At 41.4% G+C, this 23,251-nt stretch overlaps 1 protein-coding gene and 1 long non-coding RNA gene across 4 annotated transcripts; one reads left to right on the top strand and one right to left on the bottom strand.

Annotated features, from left to right (window-relative positions):
* The first annotated feature begins 749 nt into the window (after positions 1-749).
* Positions 750-21,183, top strand: maco1b (macoilin 1b). 3 transcript variants are annotated; one of them, XM_084014037.1, is made up of 11 exons: positions 750-1,146; positions 2,506-2,647; positions 3,465-3,591; positions 9,680-9,803; positions 10,923-11,101; positions 11,351-11,903; positions 13,986-14,144; positions 15,758-15,940; positions 16,044-16,164; positions 18,015-18,189; positions 18,328-21,183. In XM_084014037.1, exons 1-11 carry the CDS (start codon positions 1,067-1,069, stop codon positions 18,528-18,530), a joined length of 2,046 nt encoding a protein of 681 aa, XP_083870163.1. In that variant the 5' UTR covers positions 750-1,066; the 3' UTR covers positions 18,531-21,183. The 3 variants fall into 3 exon arrangements, with proteins under 3 accessions (XP_083870163.1, XP_083870161.1, XP_083870162.1); XM_084014035.1 differs by having other exon boundaries at positions 11,339-11,903; XM_084014036.1 differs by having other exon boundaries at positions 751-1,146; positions 11,348-11,903.
* LOC311016421 lies at positions 18,766-22,859 on the bottom strand. Its single transcript, XR_014597488.1, has 2 exons — positions 21,030-22,859; positions 18,766-20,982 (listed from the first exon to the last, which is right to left on the bottom strand). It is a non-coding gene; the product is annotated as an uncharacterized lncRNA (long non-coding RNA).
* Positions 22,860-23,251: the final 392 nt, after the last annotated feature.

Below are 23,251 nucleotides of genomic sequence, written 5' to 3'. Positions count from 1 at the left end.
CATTTATCAGCTGCTGCCCAGTCTGTTTTGACTGACTAGCCTTGCCTGATATCAGACAGGATCTTGTTACGGGTGGTTCCAGTCCCTAACCTGGCAACGACTAAGAGTGAAATTTAATTTGATTGTGAAATAAAAACACTTACAAATGACAAACGTCTAATTGACATCTTACATTTTGGATGTCATAAAATAAAAGTATTTGTTTTTTGTTGTTAAGACAACTATTATGGTCACTTCCGTTTTGGTAATACATCTTCTTCCTTATCTTATATTCGTATCATGCCATTCAGTTTTGGCAATACATCTTCTTCCTGATCTTATATTTGAATCATGCCACTTTGTTATGGCCCTTAAAGGCAATGTTAACAACAAAAAATCAACAACTGCACCCCACACGTTTTATTCAAACAACCACTATCCATACATTTTAAGCTGGTAGCAAAACATACATAACATACAAGGCCCTAGGGGCACTTCTGCCAAAGGAACACACACAAAGGAACTGATATAAATAACCTTCGCATGTTAGAATTTGTATTTTGTGTCTCGCACAAAGGGATTTTTTTTTTGCCAAAGACTGCATATTTAGACTAAACACCCTTAGTGAAAACCCGCCTCCATGATCAGTTCATTGGTCAATCAGCGATGACGGATTTGTCCACAAAACTGGTTAAACGGCCACTTCCACACACGCAGACTCTCGCTCTACCCTGTTGTGTTTGGACGAGGAGAACTGAGCGACCGGTCACGGTGCAACGTAAATGGCTCATCTCTGTATCAGTCAAAGAGAGAGACCTCGGCGGATAAAATTGATTGGCTATACCAGCCGTCTGACAAGTCGACGTACGTAGACTACGGTGCGGTTTGGGCTTATTGAGTCTGCGCAAACAGAAAAGGAGGAGGTTCCCGAATAGAGTCCTTTATTTATTTCTTTGTTTCCAGTGGGGGGAAATAATAACAGCGACATACACCGCAGCCTCTTTATTTATTATTTTTGTCTGTATAAAACAAGAAAACTGGATAAGATTACAGTGGTTACTCGAAGGCCAAAGGCAAGGGGAGGAGGATGAAGCGGCGCAATGCGGACTGCAGCAAACTCCGACGGCCGTTAAAACGGAACCGAATCACTGAGGGTATATACGGCAGGTAACTTATATGGAGCCTGGCGAGGGGGTCCCCCTTACGACAATACTGCAGGGGGCACTGTATGGGGGTGTTTGCGGCTTCATAGATGCAGAATGCGAAACGTCCTAATGTTTCGGTTTCAATTAACTGCCACTGCTCGCTAGCCTATTAACCTAGCTAGCTTATCGTGATAGCGTCGTGTATGCTAGCGGTGTGTTATCGTTGTACATTAGCAGGTAACGTTAGCTGTTAAGCTAGCCGTAGGGTTAGGCCCCAAAACAGCCTGTTTTGAATCATGACAAAATTACAGTTTGAAATACGTTTTAGTGGATGTTGGATACTAGTTAAATGACCATACTACATACATTTCCCCCCATCAGTTGCAATCTGCTAGCCGCGTCAAAATTAGCCGCTTCCCTGTTATGTTAGGTAACTTGTGCTAACTAGCATAACAGCAGCTTTGTCTGCTTATTTCCAACTTCACCACATGCGCCATATGGAATATAATGGCGTAACATGTGTTAGCATTAGCGGTAAACATGAGTTGATAAAACTGCAGTCTGTTTGTTTGACTTTGAAGACCTTGTGTTGCACTATTCAGAAACATAAAGTTGATTAGTTGTACCTTCCCAGCCACACTTGACAGGTCCTTCCTCTGTGAATTCCTATGTATCACATACCGAACGTTAAAGGCCACTCGTTTCACACGTGTTGTTCAGATCTAGATATGTTGGGCAGTGCTTCAATTATTGAGCAACTGACCCCTCACAAAACAGTCATGCTTTGAGATCAAATTACTTCCCTACTGTGTCACTTTCTATGTGTCAGTGCTAATAAAATCTGCGATCAAATGTATATATTTTATTTTATTTATATAAAGAGTAGCACTAGGAAATAACTAGCAACAAAGCGCAACATTCTATGTGTATTTATCTTACAACTCTTGAGAAAAATATTTTCTGCAGTTTGGTGCCACTGCCATGACCAAATGTTCAAAGCATCACAGAAGTACATGTCAAATTGTAGACAGGGACCTCTTCTTATGTAGTTGTTATCTATATATGCAGGGTTGGATTTTATAACATCAGCCTCTTAGAATAAGTATAATGCATACAAACATTTCATCTGTCAAACAGCAGCGACAGGTGCCAGACAGGCATTTCACACTTGATTCAAACACCCACGCATACACTTACAATAAAGCAATATCTCTTTTAATATGTTGACTTAATTAGGATTTTTTCACATATTGACTATTGGGAGTAGTGTCATTTTTGGTAACACAAATCACTTTGCCGATATAAAAAAATAGTGTGACAATGATGATGTGACTTTGTGTTAGAAAATAAATTGTGTCCCTTTTTTTCTGGTTATTTTTAGTACCTTCCTGTACCTGAAGTTTCTTGTGGTGTGGGCACTGGTGCTACTGGCAGACTTTGTACTGGAGTTCAGGTTTGAGTACCTCTGGCCGTTCTGGCTCTTCATCCGGAGTGTGTACGACTCGTTTAGATACCAGGGGCTGGTGAGTGGCTATGTCCTAATATTTACTATAATTTCATAAAGGTGAAGAACGAGTATAGCCTGGCACTCAACACATTAAATGTTGCACTAAAATAAACAAGTACAGACATGCTGTAATTATGGACTGAGATTATCATCCTGTTATGATTTTCCCAGTGAGTTGCTGAATTTCACTACAGTGCTGCTGTGGTAGCCACTGCATTAACATGTGAAATTAGGTAACAAATGTGTTATTGTCTTTCTGCTGTAGATTGTTTTTTTAATGTCATGTAAACAAGAAGCAGTTAACATTCACTAGATAGCAGTGGGGTGCATTGAAAGGAAATATTAATAGACAAAGTGGTGCATCTTTGTATCCAAATAATGAATTCCAAAATCAGACTAAACCTGAAAAATGAAGTCTAAATACTGTCATTCTCCACAAATTAACTGTCAATGTGTATTTGTAAAACAAATGACACATGCACACAGTAGGACAAAAGTGTCCCCGACACTACAGAACCAGCATTTTCACTGTATCATCGCTCCAAATACTCCAACCTAAATATAAATAACTTAATGCCTTAGCATTATTTATCAGTTATAATCTTAAAACATGCCAGCTTGGGTTGAAATATGTGTTTCTTCTTGTCTTGACTTAATGTACAAACTACGTATTTAATCAGAAAGATTGGTTGTTAACCTGAAAACATTTCCTTTTTCTTCTTAAGGCAATGTTTTAGGTTTTGAGCATGAAATGTAAATGATTACAAACAACCTACATCTTTCCGTGCTGCATATGTGGCAGGTTTGTTAAAACTTCCTCATCTCCCCAACAGGCCTTCTCAGTATTCTTTGTGTGTGTGGCGTTTACCTCGGACATCATTTGCCTCCTATTCATCCCAGTGCAATGGCTATTCTTCGCCGCCAGTACTTATGTGTGGGTGCAGTATGTTTGGCACACAGGTAAGGCCCTCCAGTGTATAGATGATATTTGTTAATATGAATACTGCATATCAGAAATGCCAGTGATTAACTTTGCTTTTGCTGGGATATAAGCTCATGTATATGACACCTCTCAGATTTTGCTGAAAAGCGGTGAAAATATGCCTTATGTTACCAAACAAGGGAATCTGAAGTGTCAGGTCAATATCTCAAACGGTTTGCCCGTAGCGTCCATTTGAATTTCAAGTGCCACACCCCTTTTTGACACATTGGAATTTCGCATTACATTTGTTGGCATTTTTGGAGGCCCATAACTTCTGTTCTAATAGTGATAGAAGGTTGAACATTTCTCTGTTAGCTCATTGTAATGTGTACTACACTGCGGGCAGAATCAACATTCCTTACTGTTTGGGTGAGAAGTGGGTCACCAAAGTCCAATTTTTTTTCGACGGCCAACATTATTTTTCACTTTTTGGGTGCTCCTAGCACCACGATTAATGATCATATTTATTCTAAACAGGATTATTTGTTATATTTGGGACCTTTGCTCTTGCCAAAATGAATTTGAATGGTGTGGTACCACTGGTGGGGGTTTTATGGGGGTCCAAAAACCCTCCAGGGCAGAGGTGACTCTTTTGGAACCCCATATTTGGACCCACAAATGACTGCGTGGGCACTTGATGATCCTAATGGGATTTATACCAGATAAAGATACATATTTGTTATTTACTTTTAATGAAATAAAACCTTTGACTATGAAGCTCCTCAATATGAATTTTATTCGTCAAAATGCACCATTTTGGACTTTTTTTTCCAGAAGTCTGGAATGTAGATCAGGGAGAATTTAGTGAAGAAGCATGAAAATCGTGGAAATAACTTAGTATTATGCTCAGTGATGGCAAACAATTAAATATTTAGACTGCTGGCCATTAATTTCCTGAAAATCACAAATTAACCCCTTATCCCCGATGAAAGAGACCCGCCTGCTTCAGTCTGCAGGCCACTGATGCAAACCATATTCTGACACCAAGGGAGATGTTTCAATGGGCAAAAGAAAACATTAAGAACATTACATTCTTGTTTGTTAGTGCAGAAGAAATTAAAAAACACGAGGAAACGTACAAATTGTAGAGACGTTACGCCTAGGCCAAAACGATCAGTGGAACACGATCGCATCATTGCTTTATACCAATTTACAAAAATAAGATACAGATGAAAATAATATCACAGGATAAAATATTCACAGATGTCGATACAGGACAACAATCGGATTCAGAACACTTGGATACAGAATACCTGGAGGCAGAACACTCGCAGTCAGATCAGCCACAAAACTACATTTTCCAGCCAGGAAAACACATTGCCTGTATCTATGATGATGACTGGTTGGAACCATTGTTGAAGGTTCAGATGAACATGGTGATGTTTTTGTGAAATTCATCTATGGATAACTATTATCCAAGAAATTGTGGAAGCAGTAACATAATTTTGTTGTGGTCCTTTTGGTCACATTTGTATTGGCAAGCACTGCGTCCATAGATGGATTTCACAAAAACATCACCATGTTCCTCTGAACGTTCAGCAATGTTTCCAGTGAACCAGGGCCACGGGCAAACCATTTGACATATTGACCTGAAACTTCAGATTCCTTTGTTTGGTAACAAAACGCATATTTTCACCGCTTTTCAGCAAAATCTGAGAGGTGTCACGTACATGGGTGGCTGAGTTGGCACGGAATGACCCATAAGCTTTTTTCTATATTAGTTTAGTGGAAGAAAGGAAGAAACTTTCTTTGTATTAACATGATGGACTATTAAGATAAATAATTATTTTAATGCACACAAACCACACACATTTTTAGAACTTGCACTATTCAATGTTTTGCTTTCCCTTAGTGCTTTGGGGGAAAAGCAGGCGTGAAAAGTGTTGTGTAATGTCCATGTACATTGTATTATGTGATTTACAGATAGGCTTGCTTCTTAGATTTCTGCATGGTGTGTTAGTGAGCTGAACTCAGATTAGTTGTCAGTCCGATTTAGTGGTATTCCCCAAGCGCGACCAAAGGCCAGGTGTCAGATGGAAATCTGAGTGCCAGTTGGGGGAGGGAGACCCACAGTGTGGTCCCCTGTTGCTTTATGAGCTCTCCAACTAAACTCACCAGTGACATTCACTCTAAGAGTATTTATAAACTTACCACTGCACAGTCGAGTAGTGTCTGTACAGGGCTCCAGACTAACTTTTTGCATTGGTTGCACTGGTGCGCCTAACTTTTTTTTTTAGGTGCACCAGCACAAAATTTAGGTGCACCCACATTTTTCATCGGGTCGCCTTTAACGCCAAAAAGTCACCTTTTTATCGCTCTCCTTTTACATAATGACACCCCCTTATGGCCTAGGTTAACTGCAGCACCATCAGCACCCAGAGGAACCGTTTTCTCCAGCCAATCTGCACACTGATGCCCAAGCACAGTAAATGCTTGCTTTGTGGCACAATAAAAAGATCATACAGGTCACTAGTCTATAGATTGCAAATGGAAAACTGTTTATGTGATCTTAGCCTAGCCTAATTATATTTTTACTTAGGCTATTCATTTTTAATAATAATATTAGGAATAGGCTACTATACAATTTCCTATTCATGATCTCTCATGCTGTAATGTGGGCCTTCAAACACTGTGCGTGTCCATGCTCCACACGACATGTCCAATTAACATGTTGACTGGCCTCCCTTTATGCAAAATGCAGCAGTAGACAATAACGCACTCCTTCGTAGAGACGTCTGTGACGCGGTTAATCATGAATGACGTGTACGTGGCGTTTCCAACCTCCGCAGCTGTCTTGTTCTTTTGTGTCGGGATTTTTTTCATCAGAATAATTTCGGACTTAAATTTAGTGAACGGCAACTCCTCCTTTGCAATATTGTATGCGACGTTGAATTTTATAATTATTTCAGATTCCTCAGCGGACGTGATTGATACAGCCTGACGCTGAAATGCAGCTGGATGAGGGGCCACTTTATTAACACACTTATCACGGCATGTAGTATGCTTTTTGGACATATTGCGCTTTTTCAATGTCTCGATGCGAAATGTTGTTGACTCTTCCACAAACGCACTATTACCGGCCAAATGCTGACCGCACTCCCGACAATAAATGCAGTGCATTGAGTCCCTTTCTTCATCGTACATCAGCCAGGGAAATTGCTTCAACCAGTCCTGTCTGAAGGCATATTTTTGGGCTTTTTAATTAGTCTCGGGGCGAGGCTTTCTGCCTCTCTTCATTTTCAAAGAAAATCGAAGCGCTCAGCGTCGAAGCGCTCAGAGTACCTGCTCTGCTCGCTCGCATTTTCGAACTGACACAATTTACAGCAGTGAAAAGGACCACAGCCAATCAGAGGCAAGGACCCGCCCGAGCTCTGTCTCTTATTGGTTTAGACCACGATACCGTCAGGAGAACATAAAGAGATGCTGCGCTTATGATTTTTTTTTTCACCCGAGCAGCGTTAGGTGCACCAGTGCGACCTACAATTTTTTTCAGTCGCACTCATAAAAATTTTGGTCGCACTCTGGAGCCCTGCTGTATCTTGACCACCCCATGTGTTTAGTGATATTGGTGTGTCAATAAAGACCTGTGAAGAGAAGGTAAAGGTTTGTATAGAATGATGGTCTACCTGTTCTGACTGTGTGTCAGGGAGAAGGATAGGTTCATCAAATCTTAAATCATGACAGAGCTTTTCCACAAAATGTTTTTTGTCATTAGGAATAGCGCGTTTGGTGTCTCAGGGACTTGTGATACTTTCTTTAAACAGGGTGTAGCCTACATGTAATCACTCTTTTCACCCTAATTTTAACGTTGGGTAACTTGATGCAGCTGCCAAAACGTTTTTTTATTTATTATTATTTTATTCTATTTTGTATTAGTTTGGCATTTTTGTGATGTCTGCATGAAGGTTGCCTTGTGCTTTAGCGCACTACAATTTGTGCCATCAGGGCACCGTAGCCTCCTTAATATCTGCTCTAGGGAGAGAATGTCCAATGGCAGGGTTGGCAGAAAATATTGGCCAAGCTCTTTCAAGACCAACGTGACATTAACCCAAAAATCCGAAATCCAGCTGCTGGCTCTGCATTTTTAAGCAGGAGGGAGTTGGTCGGAGATGGGCAAGCAAGACTTGTGCATGTTGGTCAGTTAATGCAGTTACTAAGAAAGTAATTCAAGACACCATGCCAAACATAATATATGTTATATAAAATAATGCAAATAAAACAACACAATAAAACAAGCATCATGCTGCAATAAACACTCCGCAAGTTACTCATATCAAGGACACATGCCTGGGCCAAATATTTATTAGGCTCATCTCTTAATGTTGACACTGTCAAACCATTACTGTAAAAATCAGATCATGAACTATTTTCAATTTAATTTCATATTTTCCACTAAATTTTCTGCAGCTTTCTTTCTTCAATATTTAGGTCTTCATGATCTTGTTTCTACTTATAGTCTAAAATATGAAACGGTTAATTACAGCTGGACTATGCAGGTCCATTCGCTACAGGGAATCACATATGGAAAAATATGAATTAATGAATGAATAAATTCCAGGTTAAACACTGGACAGTTTTTCTTCCTATTTATTGGCAGAGTCAAAACGATCAAATGTGTGAAGTCATAGGGCCCTAGTTTCGTGGCGCAGCGCAGTGTGGCGGAGCCGGCGTAGTGCAAGTTTCGACCCACGCAGCCTTGCGCACAGTCAGTTTGGCAGTTTGGTGGATCGCCTGCGCCAAGATGGGTGTGGCGGCGCAGCAGGGGGAGGCGTCACAGATTCAGCTTGGCGTAGCGGAAGTTTCGTGGCAAAAAGCCTCGCAGAGACTTCGCCGAAAGCCCGCCAGCTCCAACCTGGTCTACGCTTGGCGTAAGGCGCAAGGCGCAAATAAAGTCCATTCATTCAAGGCGAATCACAGCTGGCGGAGTGGAAGTTTGGCTGACCGGCGCGCAGTGCGCACACGTCACCGAGACCTCACAGGCAGGTTTCCACAGTTCCAGGCACATTTAAATGCAATAAATAATCACAACAAACACTATTTAATGCAACTAATTGAATCAACACGTGAATTTATATCTATATGGATTGTCCCGTCACATCCGACGTCAGATCACGCGTAACGGAAAAACTCAGCCTCTCGGACCAAAACATCTCCCTCTCTCTCTCTTTTATAAAATCGGCATTGTTATTATTATGATATGCACGCACAGCGCGTGATGCGCGTGGTGGGAGTGGCGGCGCTGCTTCTGTCATCGGGTTGTCAAGTGACGGATCTTGCACTGCACCTCCCCTAACGCATTAAAGGTGAGGAGAGGAGCTCATTTGATTGGTGAAGATCTGAATCGGCTGTATTAATCCCAGTCCACGCCTTGTCTCCTCCTCGTCTCCCACTCACGCCTTCTTCTCCTCCCTCTTTCCCACTTGCACGGGTGGGCAAGATGGGAGGCGTGCCTGCGCTAGCCTGCGCGGTGCACGAAACTTGCAAAGTCCAGGCGGACACACCCCGTCGGCGTGGCGCACGTGCGCTGCGCGCTGACTACGCCTAGTCTACGAAACTAGGGCCCATAAAGTGCATGTGAACAGTACTGCTGTGTTAGACATGAAATACACAGATAGTTGTGTACATTAATCATAATTCGTCAACACATATGGTATGTGTCCAGGTCCGGCTTAGATAAGCTTACCTAGTTCTTTTTTTAATGCATTTGACAGGGACAGTGCACAGCTTCTTACCTGTGCTATAGTTAGGTATAAGTGATTTACATCTGTAATCCCTGGGCAGGAAATGGAGAAAAAACATATTCGTTTAGAAAATTAAAACTGTAGTATAAGACACAAATTATATACAGTGCATAATTCATGTGAGCAACAGCACACACAGATGGACTTAAAATAACATTACCTGAATACAGCATAAAATAATGATTATCACAGTATCTGATGACCAAGCATTTTGTGCCATCTTTTCAGTTTTTGGTACTCATTGCTACGGACGTGATTTAAGCAGTACTCCGTGCTGATTTTCAATGCCCATTTATATCTTATTTGTTCTGCTTTCTTTTTTCAGAGAGAGGTGTCTGTCTGCCCACCGTATCTCTATGGATACTCTTTGTGTACATAGAGGCAGCCATCCGATTCAAAGACCTGAAGAATTTCCACGTGGACTTGTGTCGTCCTTTTGCTGCACACTGGTGAGCGACTGTTCTGTTTTAACTAGGTGGAACGCAGTCCTTGACAGATGTGTTACATCGAAAGGCATATAAAGGTTTATTGCCGACTATGTGGCATGGTGGAGAGGAATCATGTGAAGCCAGCATTATGTGAACTAATCTAAATTTTCACACAGCTTCATTTATTGCTGCACACTACATCAAGTCAATAATGTCACATGATTGGTTATGTGATGGAACTCATGGCTGTCTTTTTCTTCACTTGACTTATTTTCCTGAAAAATCAGTTTACAGTTGGATTCTGTGAATGTTATAAAGAGTAAATTAAGGTGTATATAGGCCTTATTGTACCAGTAGGAAGTATAGAGACATTTGCTGTGCAATGGTCAAGCACAGTTTTTTTGCCACAGAAAACTGTATTTTTTTTTTCAAGACAACACACAACGAACAGGTCTGATGGTTCTGGATTGCCTTTTTTAATCAAAAATCCTCAAGATGTTTAAAGTAGCACCTCTTTAGTGTAGGGTCATAAGGTTAAAAGTGATCTGCAATTTTAATGAATCAATCCTCTAAGAGCTTCAAACTGGATTTGGCTGTGTGAAACTATATCATACGGTGAAGTTGAGGTATTACCACACTGTAACTAGAGACCTTCTTGCAATTTGATCACACCAGCAATGATGCCAAACTGGGCCTGGGGCGTAAAGCCCTTTCCCCATTTCCTAAGTTTCCTCCTACCGCCTTCCCATGCCCTTGCTTGGACCACACCCATCTTTGAAGTCAGCCTTCATTTTGATCTCAACTGTACAACTGTAAAGCTTCATGACTGCCTCTTGCACGGCAGATCTGCCTGTTGACAAATCTGTCAACAGGCAGATCTGCCGAATTACTCAAAAGTACTTCTGTGGGTATTCCTGCACAGTAATTGTCTCCAGGACTACATTTTGCCATGGTGACACACACACTGACTCACAAGGAGAAAACAATACCAGGTTTGCTGTCGGGACTGGTAATAAAAATCCTAAATGATTGATAACTGAAGTGCATTTTTGTAGTGTTTCCTTGATTAAATCAGTACTTTTTAAAATCTATGACCCAAGAGTAGACTTATGAGCATACGTCTTGTGTCCATCTCCGTAGCATTGGCTACCCAGTTGTCACCCTGGGCTTTGGTTTCAAGAGCTATGTAAGCTACAAGATGCGCCTTCGGAAGCAGAAGGAAGTACAGAAGGAGAATGAGTTTTACATGCAGCTTCTGCAGCAGGCTCTACCTCCAGAGCAACAGATGCTTCAGAGACAAGAGAGAGAAGCAGAAGAAGGTAAAATTCAAACACACATACATATGCACATATGCATAATATGTATGTAGGTCAGGAAATCTGAGATGCGGCCAGCAAAGGATTTTTATTAAACAACCAAAAAGATGACTTGAAATCCAACACATGGTTGATATGCAGTTATATGCAAAATCTTGCCATTTCACAAAAGTAACACTTAAACAACATGTGTGAATCATTCATATGTATCCTCTTCACTTCCCTTTTTCATTCATGCAGCAGCAGCAGCAGCAGCTAAAATAATATCTGAAGTGGACACACCGCCAGTGTCACAAAATGGCGCCCCAGCCAATAAAAAGACATCAGCATCACTGCCGGAGTTAGAGTATAGAGAAAAGGGGAAAGAGGGAAGGGGCGGCGGGGAGACTAAAAAGCAGCACAACAGCATCCTTCCATCATCAGTGGAATCTAAACTCCAAGAGATGGAGTATATGGAGAACCATATGAACAACAAGAGACTGACCACAGAGCTGGGCAGCACAGAGAACCTGTTGCTTAAAGAGGACAATAATTCCTCCTGCTCCTCCTCTTCATCCTCCTCCTCCTCCAAAAACTACAAAAATGCTAGCAGCAATGTCGCAACACTCAACTCCTCGCCCCGTGGCCATAGTGCTACCAATGGCAGTGTGCCCTCCTCTGCACCATCATCCTCCTCTTCCATGGGGAAGAACGAGAAGAAGCACAAGTTAGCATTGGGAAAGGGGACATCGGGTGGCTCCCACAGGGATCCCATAGACAACTGTATCCCCAACAACCAGCTGAGCAAACCAGAAGCACTTGTTAGGTAAGAAGTACATGCTGAGACACCGATGTATTCATGCTATACACATGCTCATTGTGACTCTACTGTGTTATCCTCAACACACAAACTATGCCAGTGTTTCCCACGCATAGGCTTTACTTGGGCTTGCCACACAGGTGTATTAACGGCCTGTCACTATAGGCCTTGTTAGGGACCATCGTAAAAGTGCAATACGAAAGATGTCAATCTTTAATAACTTTTGTTTTTCAACATAGGAATCTCAAACCACTGTCATTATACAGAGTGATAGCCTTTTAGTATTTCCCACCTGAATTTGTAAAAAAAAAAAAAAACTAAGCAAGTTTTGGTTATCAATTACCTATTTCCTGAATTATGCACATTTCAAGGTTTTGTTTTTCTTGCTTATTTGTGATTAAATTGACACGAGACCACCTCTCATGTGTCTATGACAATGAAGCCATCCATCCATCCATCCATCCATCCATCCATCCATCCATCCATCCATGGATCCATGGTCTACCACTTTATCCTGTATTCAGGGTCGCGGGAGGCCTGGAGCCGATCCCAGCTGACATTGGGCGAAGGCAGGGAACACCCTGGACAGGTTGCCAGTCCATCGCAGGGCCAACATATAGAGACAGACAACCATTAACGCTCACATTCAGAGCTACGGCAATTTAGAGTCATCAATTAACCTATCCCCATCCCGCATGTCTTTGGACTGGGGGAGGAAGCCGGAGAACCCAGAGAGAACCCACGCTTACACAGGGAGAACATGCAAACTCCACACAGAAGGAACCCGAACCCGACCCGGGAATCAAACACGGCACCCTCTTGCTGTGAGGCAAAAGTGCTACCTACTACACCGGTGACAGTGCAATAATATTAAATTAGATTATCATAAATCATAAAGCCGCCCTGCATAAATAACGGAAATCAATTTGAAAACACTTTTTTTTTTTAATCATGTATTTTTAAAATCAGGGTCTATTTTTTACTTCTCTACCATTTATAGCAGCTAGACAGCTTTTTCAAGTCACTTGTGACGAATTTCTGATTATGGAAATTCACCACCAATCAACCTTTTTTGTTTTTATCGCAATGAACGATAAAAGTCACATCCTTTCCCATCCAGATTTTGTCTAGGTGTCTATCTCAGATGACAGCAGATGAACCAGCATAAATTCAGATCAATATCAAATACTACTTTGAGGTCTCAACTGGATTTGATCGCAAATCACAGGCTTTTAGAAATGAAAATGAAAGTTTGACATTAGGGGGGTGATATTCTGCCCTGCAAGTAGAACATAGAAATGATTATGAAGCTTTCACCCACTTTTAATTCCAAATGAAGACCATCAACATTTATGCAACAGAAGCATAAAGTAAACTGTACTTTCTGTGGTCTATGCTGTATTTGACTCATGAAAGACTTTTATTTATTGTACAAGTCTGTTTAAATTGTATATGAAAATGCTTTGGCTGCAGTAATAATTTAGGCACCGCCTTTCTGGACCAGCTGTTTTGCTACTGTATCCACAGAATTTGGATTTTTGTATCCATAACAGCATAGATGTACATTTACATTTAGGGCATTTAGCAGACGCTTTTGTCCAAAGCGACTTACAATAAGTACATTTATCGAAAGAAAGAGACCACAACATATCATTGCCGATAAAGTAAGATAGAAACAAGTGTTAGGTCCTTGTCTGAGTAAAGTAGTAGCTGTTCAGCAAGTATACCTTAAGAACAACAGTGCTGTGATCAAAGTGCTATAGGTAAGAACATAGAAGTGCTCTTTTTTTTGGGGGGGGGGGGGGGGGGGTTGTTAGTGGGTCATGCTATGCAGAGTCGAGGTGAAGTCTGAACAGGTGCATCTTAAGCCTTTTTCAGAAAATGGCAAGCGACTCTGCTGTCCTGATATTGGTCGGTAGTTCGTTCCACCACTGAAGCGCCACAACAGAGAAGAGTCGGGACTTGTTGGGACATGTATTGATGTACTGTACATGAAACATCAGTACATCGTTATATAAATCATGTTGACTGTCGGATAAGCAGCATGTCAATGAGTCTCTTCTCTTTTCACTCTTCCACCTGGGACAGATTGGAGCAGGATGTTAAGAAGTTGAAGGCAGACCTGCAGGCCAGCCGGCAGATTGAGCAGGACCTACGCAGTCAGATTGGCTCGCTGGGCAGCGCTGAGCGCTCCATACGCACTGAGCTGGGCCAACTGCGCCAGGAGAACGAGCTGCTGCAGAACAAGTGAGTTGGGCTACTATTTGTCTGATCAAAGATAAGTCACACTATTGATACTTTTGAATTAGACTAATTACTAACTGTGGCATTGGGGTGTTCATTGTCATGCATCAATATAAATCAATATAAATATAAATTAAAACTGCGAGCAGTGATAACGGGCCCTCGCATGGCACGTAACTCGGTTAGTGCTACGGCCGCCTGATGTGTCCGACCGCCTGGCCTGTCCACCGCCACGGGGCGGGTCGTCCCCCGGCCACCGCCACGTTGCCAGTCACGTTGCCAGATATCTCAACATATCCTGCAAGTTTCATGATGATTGGGTTAAATATTGTGGAGTTATGTGTATTGATTTCTAGAGCCCCGCCCCTCTGACTTTCATTGGCTAATAACTTCTGAACGCAACGACATTTAGACCAAGCTTTACCAGCTTGGTCTAGTGATGACGCACAGCAAATTTGGTGAGAATCCGATCTACGGTTTAGGAGGAATTAGCAAAAACGTGTTTTTCACAAAATTCAAAATGGCGGAAAATTTCGGTAGGCGGACTTTAGTACTCCAAGAGGCTTTTTTGTAGAGCACAACTGTAGACGTTAAAAGACGTTAGGTGGCGCTAGAGAGCCACTTTTTTGTGGCCAACTATGAAACCTTTAAAATATCAAATTTTTCGCCAGTCGCCACCCGCACGCCAATTTTTTTCGCCTGATTATTATGATAAGGCCCCCAAAAAGGCCGTCGAACTTGCGAAATAAGAAAAAGAATAATAAGAAAAAAAATCTGTTCAGTTTCAATAGGGCTTCGCTGCCCGACGTTGTCGGCGCTCAGGCCCTAATAATAATAATAATCCGTAAGGTTTCAATAGGGCTTCGCAGCCCGACGTTGTCGGCGCTCGGGCCCTAATAAACACTTTAGAACAAGGCTTTTCAACAATATTGTTTAGGGGGCCACATTTTCAGAAAGCTATGGCACCGTGGGCTGGACATTTTCCATGACCCAATCGACCCCTTACTTTCCTTGTGAATGAACACCTGTTTGGCACTCCAGATATTACACATATAATGAGTGCCTGGTGTCCCTGAGCAAGACACCTCACCCTAATTGCTCCTGACGAGCAGGGTGTTGCCATGCGTGGTTGCCCCTCATTTATATAGCTCTTTTATCCAAAGCGCTTTACAGTAATGGCTGACATTCACCCATTCATGCACACAGTCACACACCGACGGCGGAGTCAACCACGCAGGGCGACAGCCAGCTCGTCAGGAGCAATTAGGGTGATGCGTCTTGCTCAGGGACACCAGACACTCAGCTAGGAGGAGCCGGGGATCGAACCGGCAATCTTGTGGTTACCAGCCAACCCGCAATCTTGTGGTTACCAGCCAACCCGCTCTACCTCCTGAGCTAATGTTGAAGTTTCTGTCGGAAAAGAAACAGTTGTCATCAGAAAAGTTATTGCATCAAAATAGCTTTGCATTGACAAGTTAATTTCTAACTTGAAAATGCCACAGGGGTCATTTAGATGAGTGTAGGCTGTTCAAAATAACTCACAAATACCAAACAAGTTCTGTATTTCCCGCTTGCCAATGTGCTGTTCTACGATATGTGTGTCCATGCACTTGTAGGCTCCATAATGCTGTCCAGGCAAAGCAAAAGGACAAACAGGCAGTTGGCCAGCTGGAGAAGAGGCTCAAAGCAGAGCAGGAGGCTCGAGCCACAGCCGAGAAACAGCTTGCAGATGAAAAGAAGCGGAAGAAGTTAGAGGAGGCCACAGCAGCCAGAGCAGTAGCACTAGCAGCAGCATCCAGGTAGGTGCACATCTGACATGAATTTTGAATTTAGTTTGTCTCTTGATTCTTTCATGCTATGATCTGTTGTTCTTATGTAACCACTTTTTTCCATTTTTTTCAGAGGGGAGTGCACAGATACGCTGCGGAGGCGGATCACTGAATTAGAAACAGAGTGTAAGAAACTAACATTGGACATCAAGCTAAAGGAGGACCAGATCAGAGAGCTTGAATTGAAAGTTCAGGTAAGGTTTTTTTTTTATTATTAATTTAAGCATTGATATGAACTGTCACAATTAGGGATGTTCACCGGTGACCGGTGGTTGACCGTATTAACGTTAACCGATTAAACTTGTCGGTTAAAAAAAAAAAAAAAAAAATCACAATCGTGTTCTGCTTATGCGCGGCTCATGCCTGGTCTCGGCAGCCTGTTGTCCGTGGAGAAACGCGCACATTTGCAGCGAGCTGGAGCTGGAGTTGGGGCTGCAGCTGGTCTGAGCTGCGCGCGAGAGCCACGCGGGCCCCGGTGTCCCGCCGTTCTGGTGTTGGACGGGGAATCCGGTGCAGCTGTGGAGCGCGGATGATGAAGACGGTGGTGGTGATGATGATGATGATGATGAATGGCCCCGGGGTCTCGCCACCATTATGTCTACTGCTCTGTTTTGTGATATACATGCATGACGGACACAGCGTCTCCCACTGTATAATTTCTCCTCAAGTCTTAATTATTCCCGCATGCGAGGTGCAGAGAATGCGATCTCAATTATTATACACAGTAGTAGACTACACGCTACGCGACTAGGAGTAGACTAAAAGACTACATTTTGCCATCTCATTACAAGATCAGAGGATTGTTTGTGTGAAGGGAACAAATTATCTCCTCACACTTGATGTTTCATAAATCTTGTGTTTATACTTAATAGCCCAAATAAAAACATTTCGCGCCGGTGCGTCTTTTACGCATTCCGAAGGTGCCTGTTTTATCTTGGATAGGCTTGGATTCGGACATTACTACATTTCAGGATTTTCAATGGTAACAGATAAGGTCATGATGATAATCATCTTGCTTTATTATTATTATTATTATTATTATTATTATTATTATTATTATTATTATTATATATATATATAATTATTATTATTATTAGCACTACCATCTCCTCAAACTAAACAAGCAGCGTCTCGGAGAGCTGTAGGGGAAGAGCGGCGCCGGGGCAGAGTGTGTGTGAGTGAGTCGGATGGACAGAACGGGAGAGAGATAAGCAGCAAGCACAAATCGAAATCGGGGGGGGGGGGGGGCATTTTAATAGCGCATTTTATAATCGGTTAACCGGTTTCAACCGGTTAATGAGGCTCGGTGGTCGGTCAAAAATATTTTTAGTTTTGGCCATCCCTAGTCACAATCGAGTACAGTAAAGTTTTTCCATAATGTTTTTTAATGCGGTTGTCAGTTTGTTCATTTGGTCATGTGTAATGCTTTTTGTCAGGTGCAGTAAAGGAGTTACAGTTTCAAAGTTGCAATTTAGTCAGAAGTTCAGTTGCAGTCTTATGTACTTTGCCAGTTTTGCTTTTGTCAGCACACTCAGCTTTTGCCATATGGTGGACCAGAGCGAGTGCTCAAAGGTGTATATGTATATCACAATGTGGCATTACTTGGAGCTATGTCCCCGTTATAGTGCCCCTGAACAAGCTAATGCCAAAATGCACAAGTCAAGTGAATGCAGCTTATAAAAAGCTAACTATTAATATTGTTCATGGCAACAGAAAATATGTATTATGTCTTTCTATCATAGCACTTAAGTGCCTTTTTAGGTGGGCCTTTTTTAAACTCTGTTGTCTGACTCACTTCAGTGATGCACACTTACACCAAGAATGTGTTAATTACATTTTAATTTCATTCTAGCTGAAGGTATGGCTCTCCACTTTTTCATAATGCAGCTTTGAATGGATGGATGTTCATATCAGTTGTGGATGTTATGAAAATGTATCAAATTTGCACTGTATTATTGCTGTCACCAGCATGTTAAAGTATCCAGTCACAAACAGGGTCATGTCAGGAGGTTACTAACTGTATCTTTTCTCCTCCACATCTCAGGAGCTTCATAAATATAAAGAGAATGAAAAAGACACAGAGGTGCTGATGTCGGCACTGTCAGCCATGCAGGACAAGACCCAGCACCTGGAGAACAGTCTAAGTGCAGAGACCAGGATCAAACTGGATCTCTTCTCTGCGCTGGGAGATGCCAAGAGACAACTAGAGATTGCACAAGGTCAGTCTGATTTCCATACAGAACATATTTATTCACACACATATTTAGAGAATATGCTCAAATCCAAATAGATATGTAGGTGTGCTCATACACAGATGTATCTTGTTTTTTTAATGACCTTTTGATGTCTGTTTTCAGGTCAGATCCTGCAAAAGGACCAGGAGATAAAAGATCTGAAGCAGAAAATAGCCGAAGTGATGGCCGTCATGCCTAGCATCTCCTACACAGCCGACACCAGCAGCATGACCCCGGTGACACCCCACTACTCCTCCAAGTTCATGGACACCAATCCCTCCGGCCTAGACCCCAACGCCTCCGTTTACCAGCCACTCAAAAAGTGAATGCTTTGTCCCGCCCCTCACCTGCCTCCATCCTCATCATAGTCTTTCCTGCAGACCCACCACCTACCAATCTGCTCGGCATGTCTGCGGCTGAGAGAGTTGTTTTTCTTGGATTTTTATTTTTCTCCCCACCAAGTCAGAAGGATGTTGTATTGTGTGACTGTATTTGTTGTAGTTAAAACAAAAGACAAAAAAACTTTAAACGGACATCACACGTCAACTAGTACCAGTTTTCTTCTCAAGTGTCTAGTGAAACCTCACAGAATCGGGTATGTATCTTCCACTCAAGGGTGTTGCTCTCCCTTTCCCACCACCACTGCAACCTGCTCTTTGGTCCTGGGGAATAGCTGCATTATTCTTTTAGGTTGATTTTTGCTTCCTAAAACTTTGAATACAGAGTTCTCCTTTATTATACAGTCACATAGTCTGACTTGTATGTTCAATTTCTTTTGACGGATTGTTTTCTCCCAAGATAGTATGGCAACATCTATACAACCAGAGGAATGTAGTGGCGAAGTTGGTGCAGACTCTCCCACATGTTATGTTTAAGTTATTTTTTTAAGACTCCAAATAAACCCTGCTCTCGGCTGCTTTGGGGTTTGGTGGTAAATCGTTTTAAAATTGTACTGTGAGGTTGTATTTGTTCGCTCAAGTGTTGATTTCAACAGGCTGGAAGTGTGGATTACAACAAATTGGAAACAATATGTGTGTTATATAAGCCTAAACATAGACATTCAAATTAAATTAACCCAAGCATCTCCTAATGCTAATCATCAGAGAAAACAGCCCTTTGGGTTCCCCTGGTGTGTGTGTGTGTGTGTGTGTGTGTGTGTGTGTGTGTGTGTGTGTGTGTGTGTGTGTGTGTGTGTGTGTGTGTGTGTGTGTGTGTGTGTGTGTGTGTGTGTGTGTGTGTGTGTGTGTGTGTGTGTGTGTGTGTGTGTGTGTGTGTGTGTGTGTGTGTGTGTGTGTGTGTGTGTGTGTGTGTGTGTGTGTGTGTGTGTGTGTGTGTGTGTGTGTGCGCGCGCGCTCAGTCTTTCATTAGTTGTCAAGATCATAGTGCCTTCAGTTAAGGACATAAAGTGAGTGATGAAATACAGCCCAACCCTTATGAATTAGTTGTATAGCATCTGGCTAAGCTGGAAAGGATAAGAATTTGACCTCGCCTAGTGAATTGGGACAAAGTTACCTTCAGATGCTGAGTTGGCGTTTTACTTCCTACTAATTTCCTAACTGGTAGCTGATCCATCATGTGCAGTCGAGGGCAACTTTGTCTCTTATGTAAGTCACATTTAATTGATACATTAGATGGCACCAAATAAATTGTACTTCTGTTTGCATATTGTCGGTATGTTGACATTATGTTAGCCAGCACAGCATCTACTAGCTTGTCACATGTCCACTCACTGAAGCTCATCACTGCTGCTGTTAAACCCCAAATCCCTCAGTCCTTTGTTCTTTTTCTTCAAGTTTAAAGGTGCACTGTAGAAAACCCATGCTGTTCCAAAGGGGAAACTGTTAAAGATGGAATGTGCAATGTAAACAAAGCTTTGGAAATGTCTACTTTAATATAGCAGTTTAATAATAATTTGATTTAATGAATCCTCCCCTTCAGTTTGTGTGCCAAGACTGGGAATGCTTTTTTCTGTAAGACTGTACAACAACAACAAATACATTGGCTGACGTTTTTGTCAACTATCCAGTTGAATATAATTGAAAGTTTCTGTTAAGCAGATGGAGAGAGTGGTCACCTGTTCGTAGTAGACTGTGAAGTTAAAAGTAAGGGACTAATATGTCACATTTCTTTTTATGAATGTTACAGTATTTGCGACTGTTGGAGAAATTGCTGTTTAATGCAGCTTTCCTTACTCCTGTTTTTGGTAGAGTTCTTATTTTCCTGCAGGGAGAAAATTGCTCGAGTCTGTGGTTTCACCATCATCCGAAATGGTCATTGTTGTGTGTGTGTGTGTGTGAGTGATTTTCACCTACTATACATGGAGATGCTTTTTTTCTCACTCAGATTGTCATTGGCTACAGGAAAAAATATTGTGAAAATTACAGTTTAGTCAGTTGTTTTTTCAACTGATTGTTGAAAGCATAGAGAAGTGTTTTTTTGTTTGTTTTTGTTATCTATGCCCACAGTCACTGCTCTATTTCTCCCCAGGTCTAACCTTGGCTGTGCTCTCGCTCTGTGAGGTTTACAAGAAATAAACATTTTTTTCTTGCAAATTGGCTTTTTTTTTTTACATTAAGTTCAGTCAGTTTATTCACTTACAAACTGTCATCATGGATACTTTAGCTTTGCATTGAGACTTAAAATATTAAATATCACAAAGCCTGCTTTGCAAACTAAAATTGTGGGGTTTACAAGTTGTAGAAATTTGTGAGGCAGGTTATCTAATAAAAGACGCTTTTGAGTTGCATTATGGGAGATGTTTATACAATGTTTGTGGAGCTTGATCCACACACAAATCTTAACATCTAAGCCTCTGGCTTGTCAACTCGTACATTTTTTTTTTTTTTTTGCAATATCAGTTTTGATGGAAAATGCAATTCTTATTTTTTCTTCTCATAGTTAATTTTGAGTGGTTTAGCTCTAACGAAAGACTCTGTTATATTGGTATAGTTCAAGTAAAACAATAACCATATTTCTTTTATAATTTGTGAGGTGAAATTTGGCCAAAAAAGTTTCAAAACATTGTTAATCTGGGTATATTCTGGTATTGGAGACTGTATGTACTATTTGCATGTTACCACTAGGAGGCAGCGTTCATCCACATAATTTGGGTTCGAAAAGATTCTGTCCACACAGACTGGTTATTAACTCTGTCAAGAACGACTAATTCCCTCTTTTCAAGACAAGAAAATCCCATTTAGTGTTGACAAAAGAAACGTATGAATAATTTGTTCATGCTAATCTGGTCAAAACATAGTGACCAATGGTGCTCCCACAAAAACATCTGGTAGGTAAACTAAAGTGTCAGTGTTGTTCACCATGTAAATAATGCTAGGGTTTAATGGTGTTATTTAAGCACATCTTTCTTCACCCCCCTCTTTGTCTACTTTTCAAATTCAGACGTAATCACTCCATGCTCTGCTGACCTCTGGGAGATTTCAGTCTGTGGTGGAACATAAAAGGGAATAAATTATGGGCTGCTGTGCATTTTGATTTGAATGATTATTAATCTAATGCACATGGAAGGGAGATAAGGAATACCTTTGCTAAGGACAGTGACTTTCAATCCATGAAAGAAGGCATTTCTTTAGCTTTCTGTCACATGTCGGGCTTTCCCAAATATGCTCAATTAACCTGTGCTGCAAAATAAATGTGAATAAAGCTCCTCATATTCTGTGCATTAACCAGTGCCTGGGTGGGGCATACATTAATTTTACACTCAATCCTCAGTGTTTTATTGCTCTCTTTGTCACAACTCAGCTAAATGTGGCCAGATTATACTACCATACTACTACCATACTACCAACACCAAATGCAGTTGGAACCCAAGGGCCTGGGCTGCACGTGATTTCTGCCTAAAAGCCTATTAAGGCAGTTTTTTCTCGACACTGTCGCTGTAACGCTTGCCCCTGGGTGATGTTGGGACTTTGAAATTGTGTTGACTCTTGAAATTTTGAGCGTATTCTAGTCCTGCTCAATGTGTTAAGTGTCCTGAGATGACTTCTGTTGTGATTTGACACTATAAATAAAATTGAATTGAAATTGAATTATATGGATGAACGCTGCATTCGAGTGGTGACAATAAGTGCTTTACTCAGATCCCTAAAGATAGTATTTAGGGATTTACAGTGTTGGATAAACGATACGTGTAGTTACTTTTGTTTGTACTCATGTATAAATAAATCAGGTGTAATTTGTCTTTGACTCTCACCTTCAGATTCACGAATAATCCCACCCCCTTTATACTGTATGTAGATGGACCCCTCTTTTCTTTTCCAGCTGAAAGTAACAGATTTTTCTTACCAAACATACAAACACCCGTGTTGCTGCATTACAAGTGAAGATATGTATCGCATGCTTCAGTAACTGGTAGATTTACTAGCAGGAGAGTGCACTCTTGTCTCAAACCTGTCAGTGAAGCATGGTTGTAGCTGCCAACAAATCAACATTATTTTAAAAGAAAAACAGCTGCCTGAGTACAGAGGTGGTTCGGTGCTACAATGATGTGATGATAATTCTCCTTTGGAAGCATTTCTTTGTGGAGAATAAAGTAAATACTATGTGACTGCTAATAAGTTTCAGATTGGAGATGGTGTTGGTGTAACCAATGTGTCCTTGGGTCATATTAGTCTGTTGCACTCATGTGTCGGAGCTTGTCATCTCTTGTCATCTATAAAATCTGGTAGTGCAGGATTTTTTAAAAGCCATTCCCCTGAGTGTTTAATTTAGTGGGTGATGATGTAAGCTCAACGGAACGCAATATATATATATATATATATATATATATATATATATATATATATATATAGATAGATAGATAGATAGATAGATAGATTGATGATGAGGGTCACTTAAGACATTTTTTTCTCCCTAACTTACTATTTTTTTCAGCAGGAAACCCCTCTCATCCAGATGTCCAGCAGGGACTCCTTGGCTGGCATTTTTGAAAAACGACTGACTGACAGTGAGTGTTTTCCAGAAAGCACCCACACAGCCTCACTCCCCTGCAGCTGTTCACTTACACATGAGAGGAAATAGGATGCAATTG

Source organism: Eutrigla gurnardus (assembly GCF_963514095.1).
Source record: "Eutrigla gurnardus genome assembly, chromosome: 7".
Lineage (NCBI taxonomy): Eukaryota > Metazoa > Chordata > Actinopteri > Perciformes > Triglidae > Eutrigla > Eutrigla gurnardus.
Note: the sequence above shows the minus strand (reverse complement) of the source record. Positions and strands in the feature narration are given on the sequence as shown.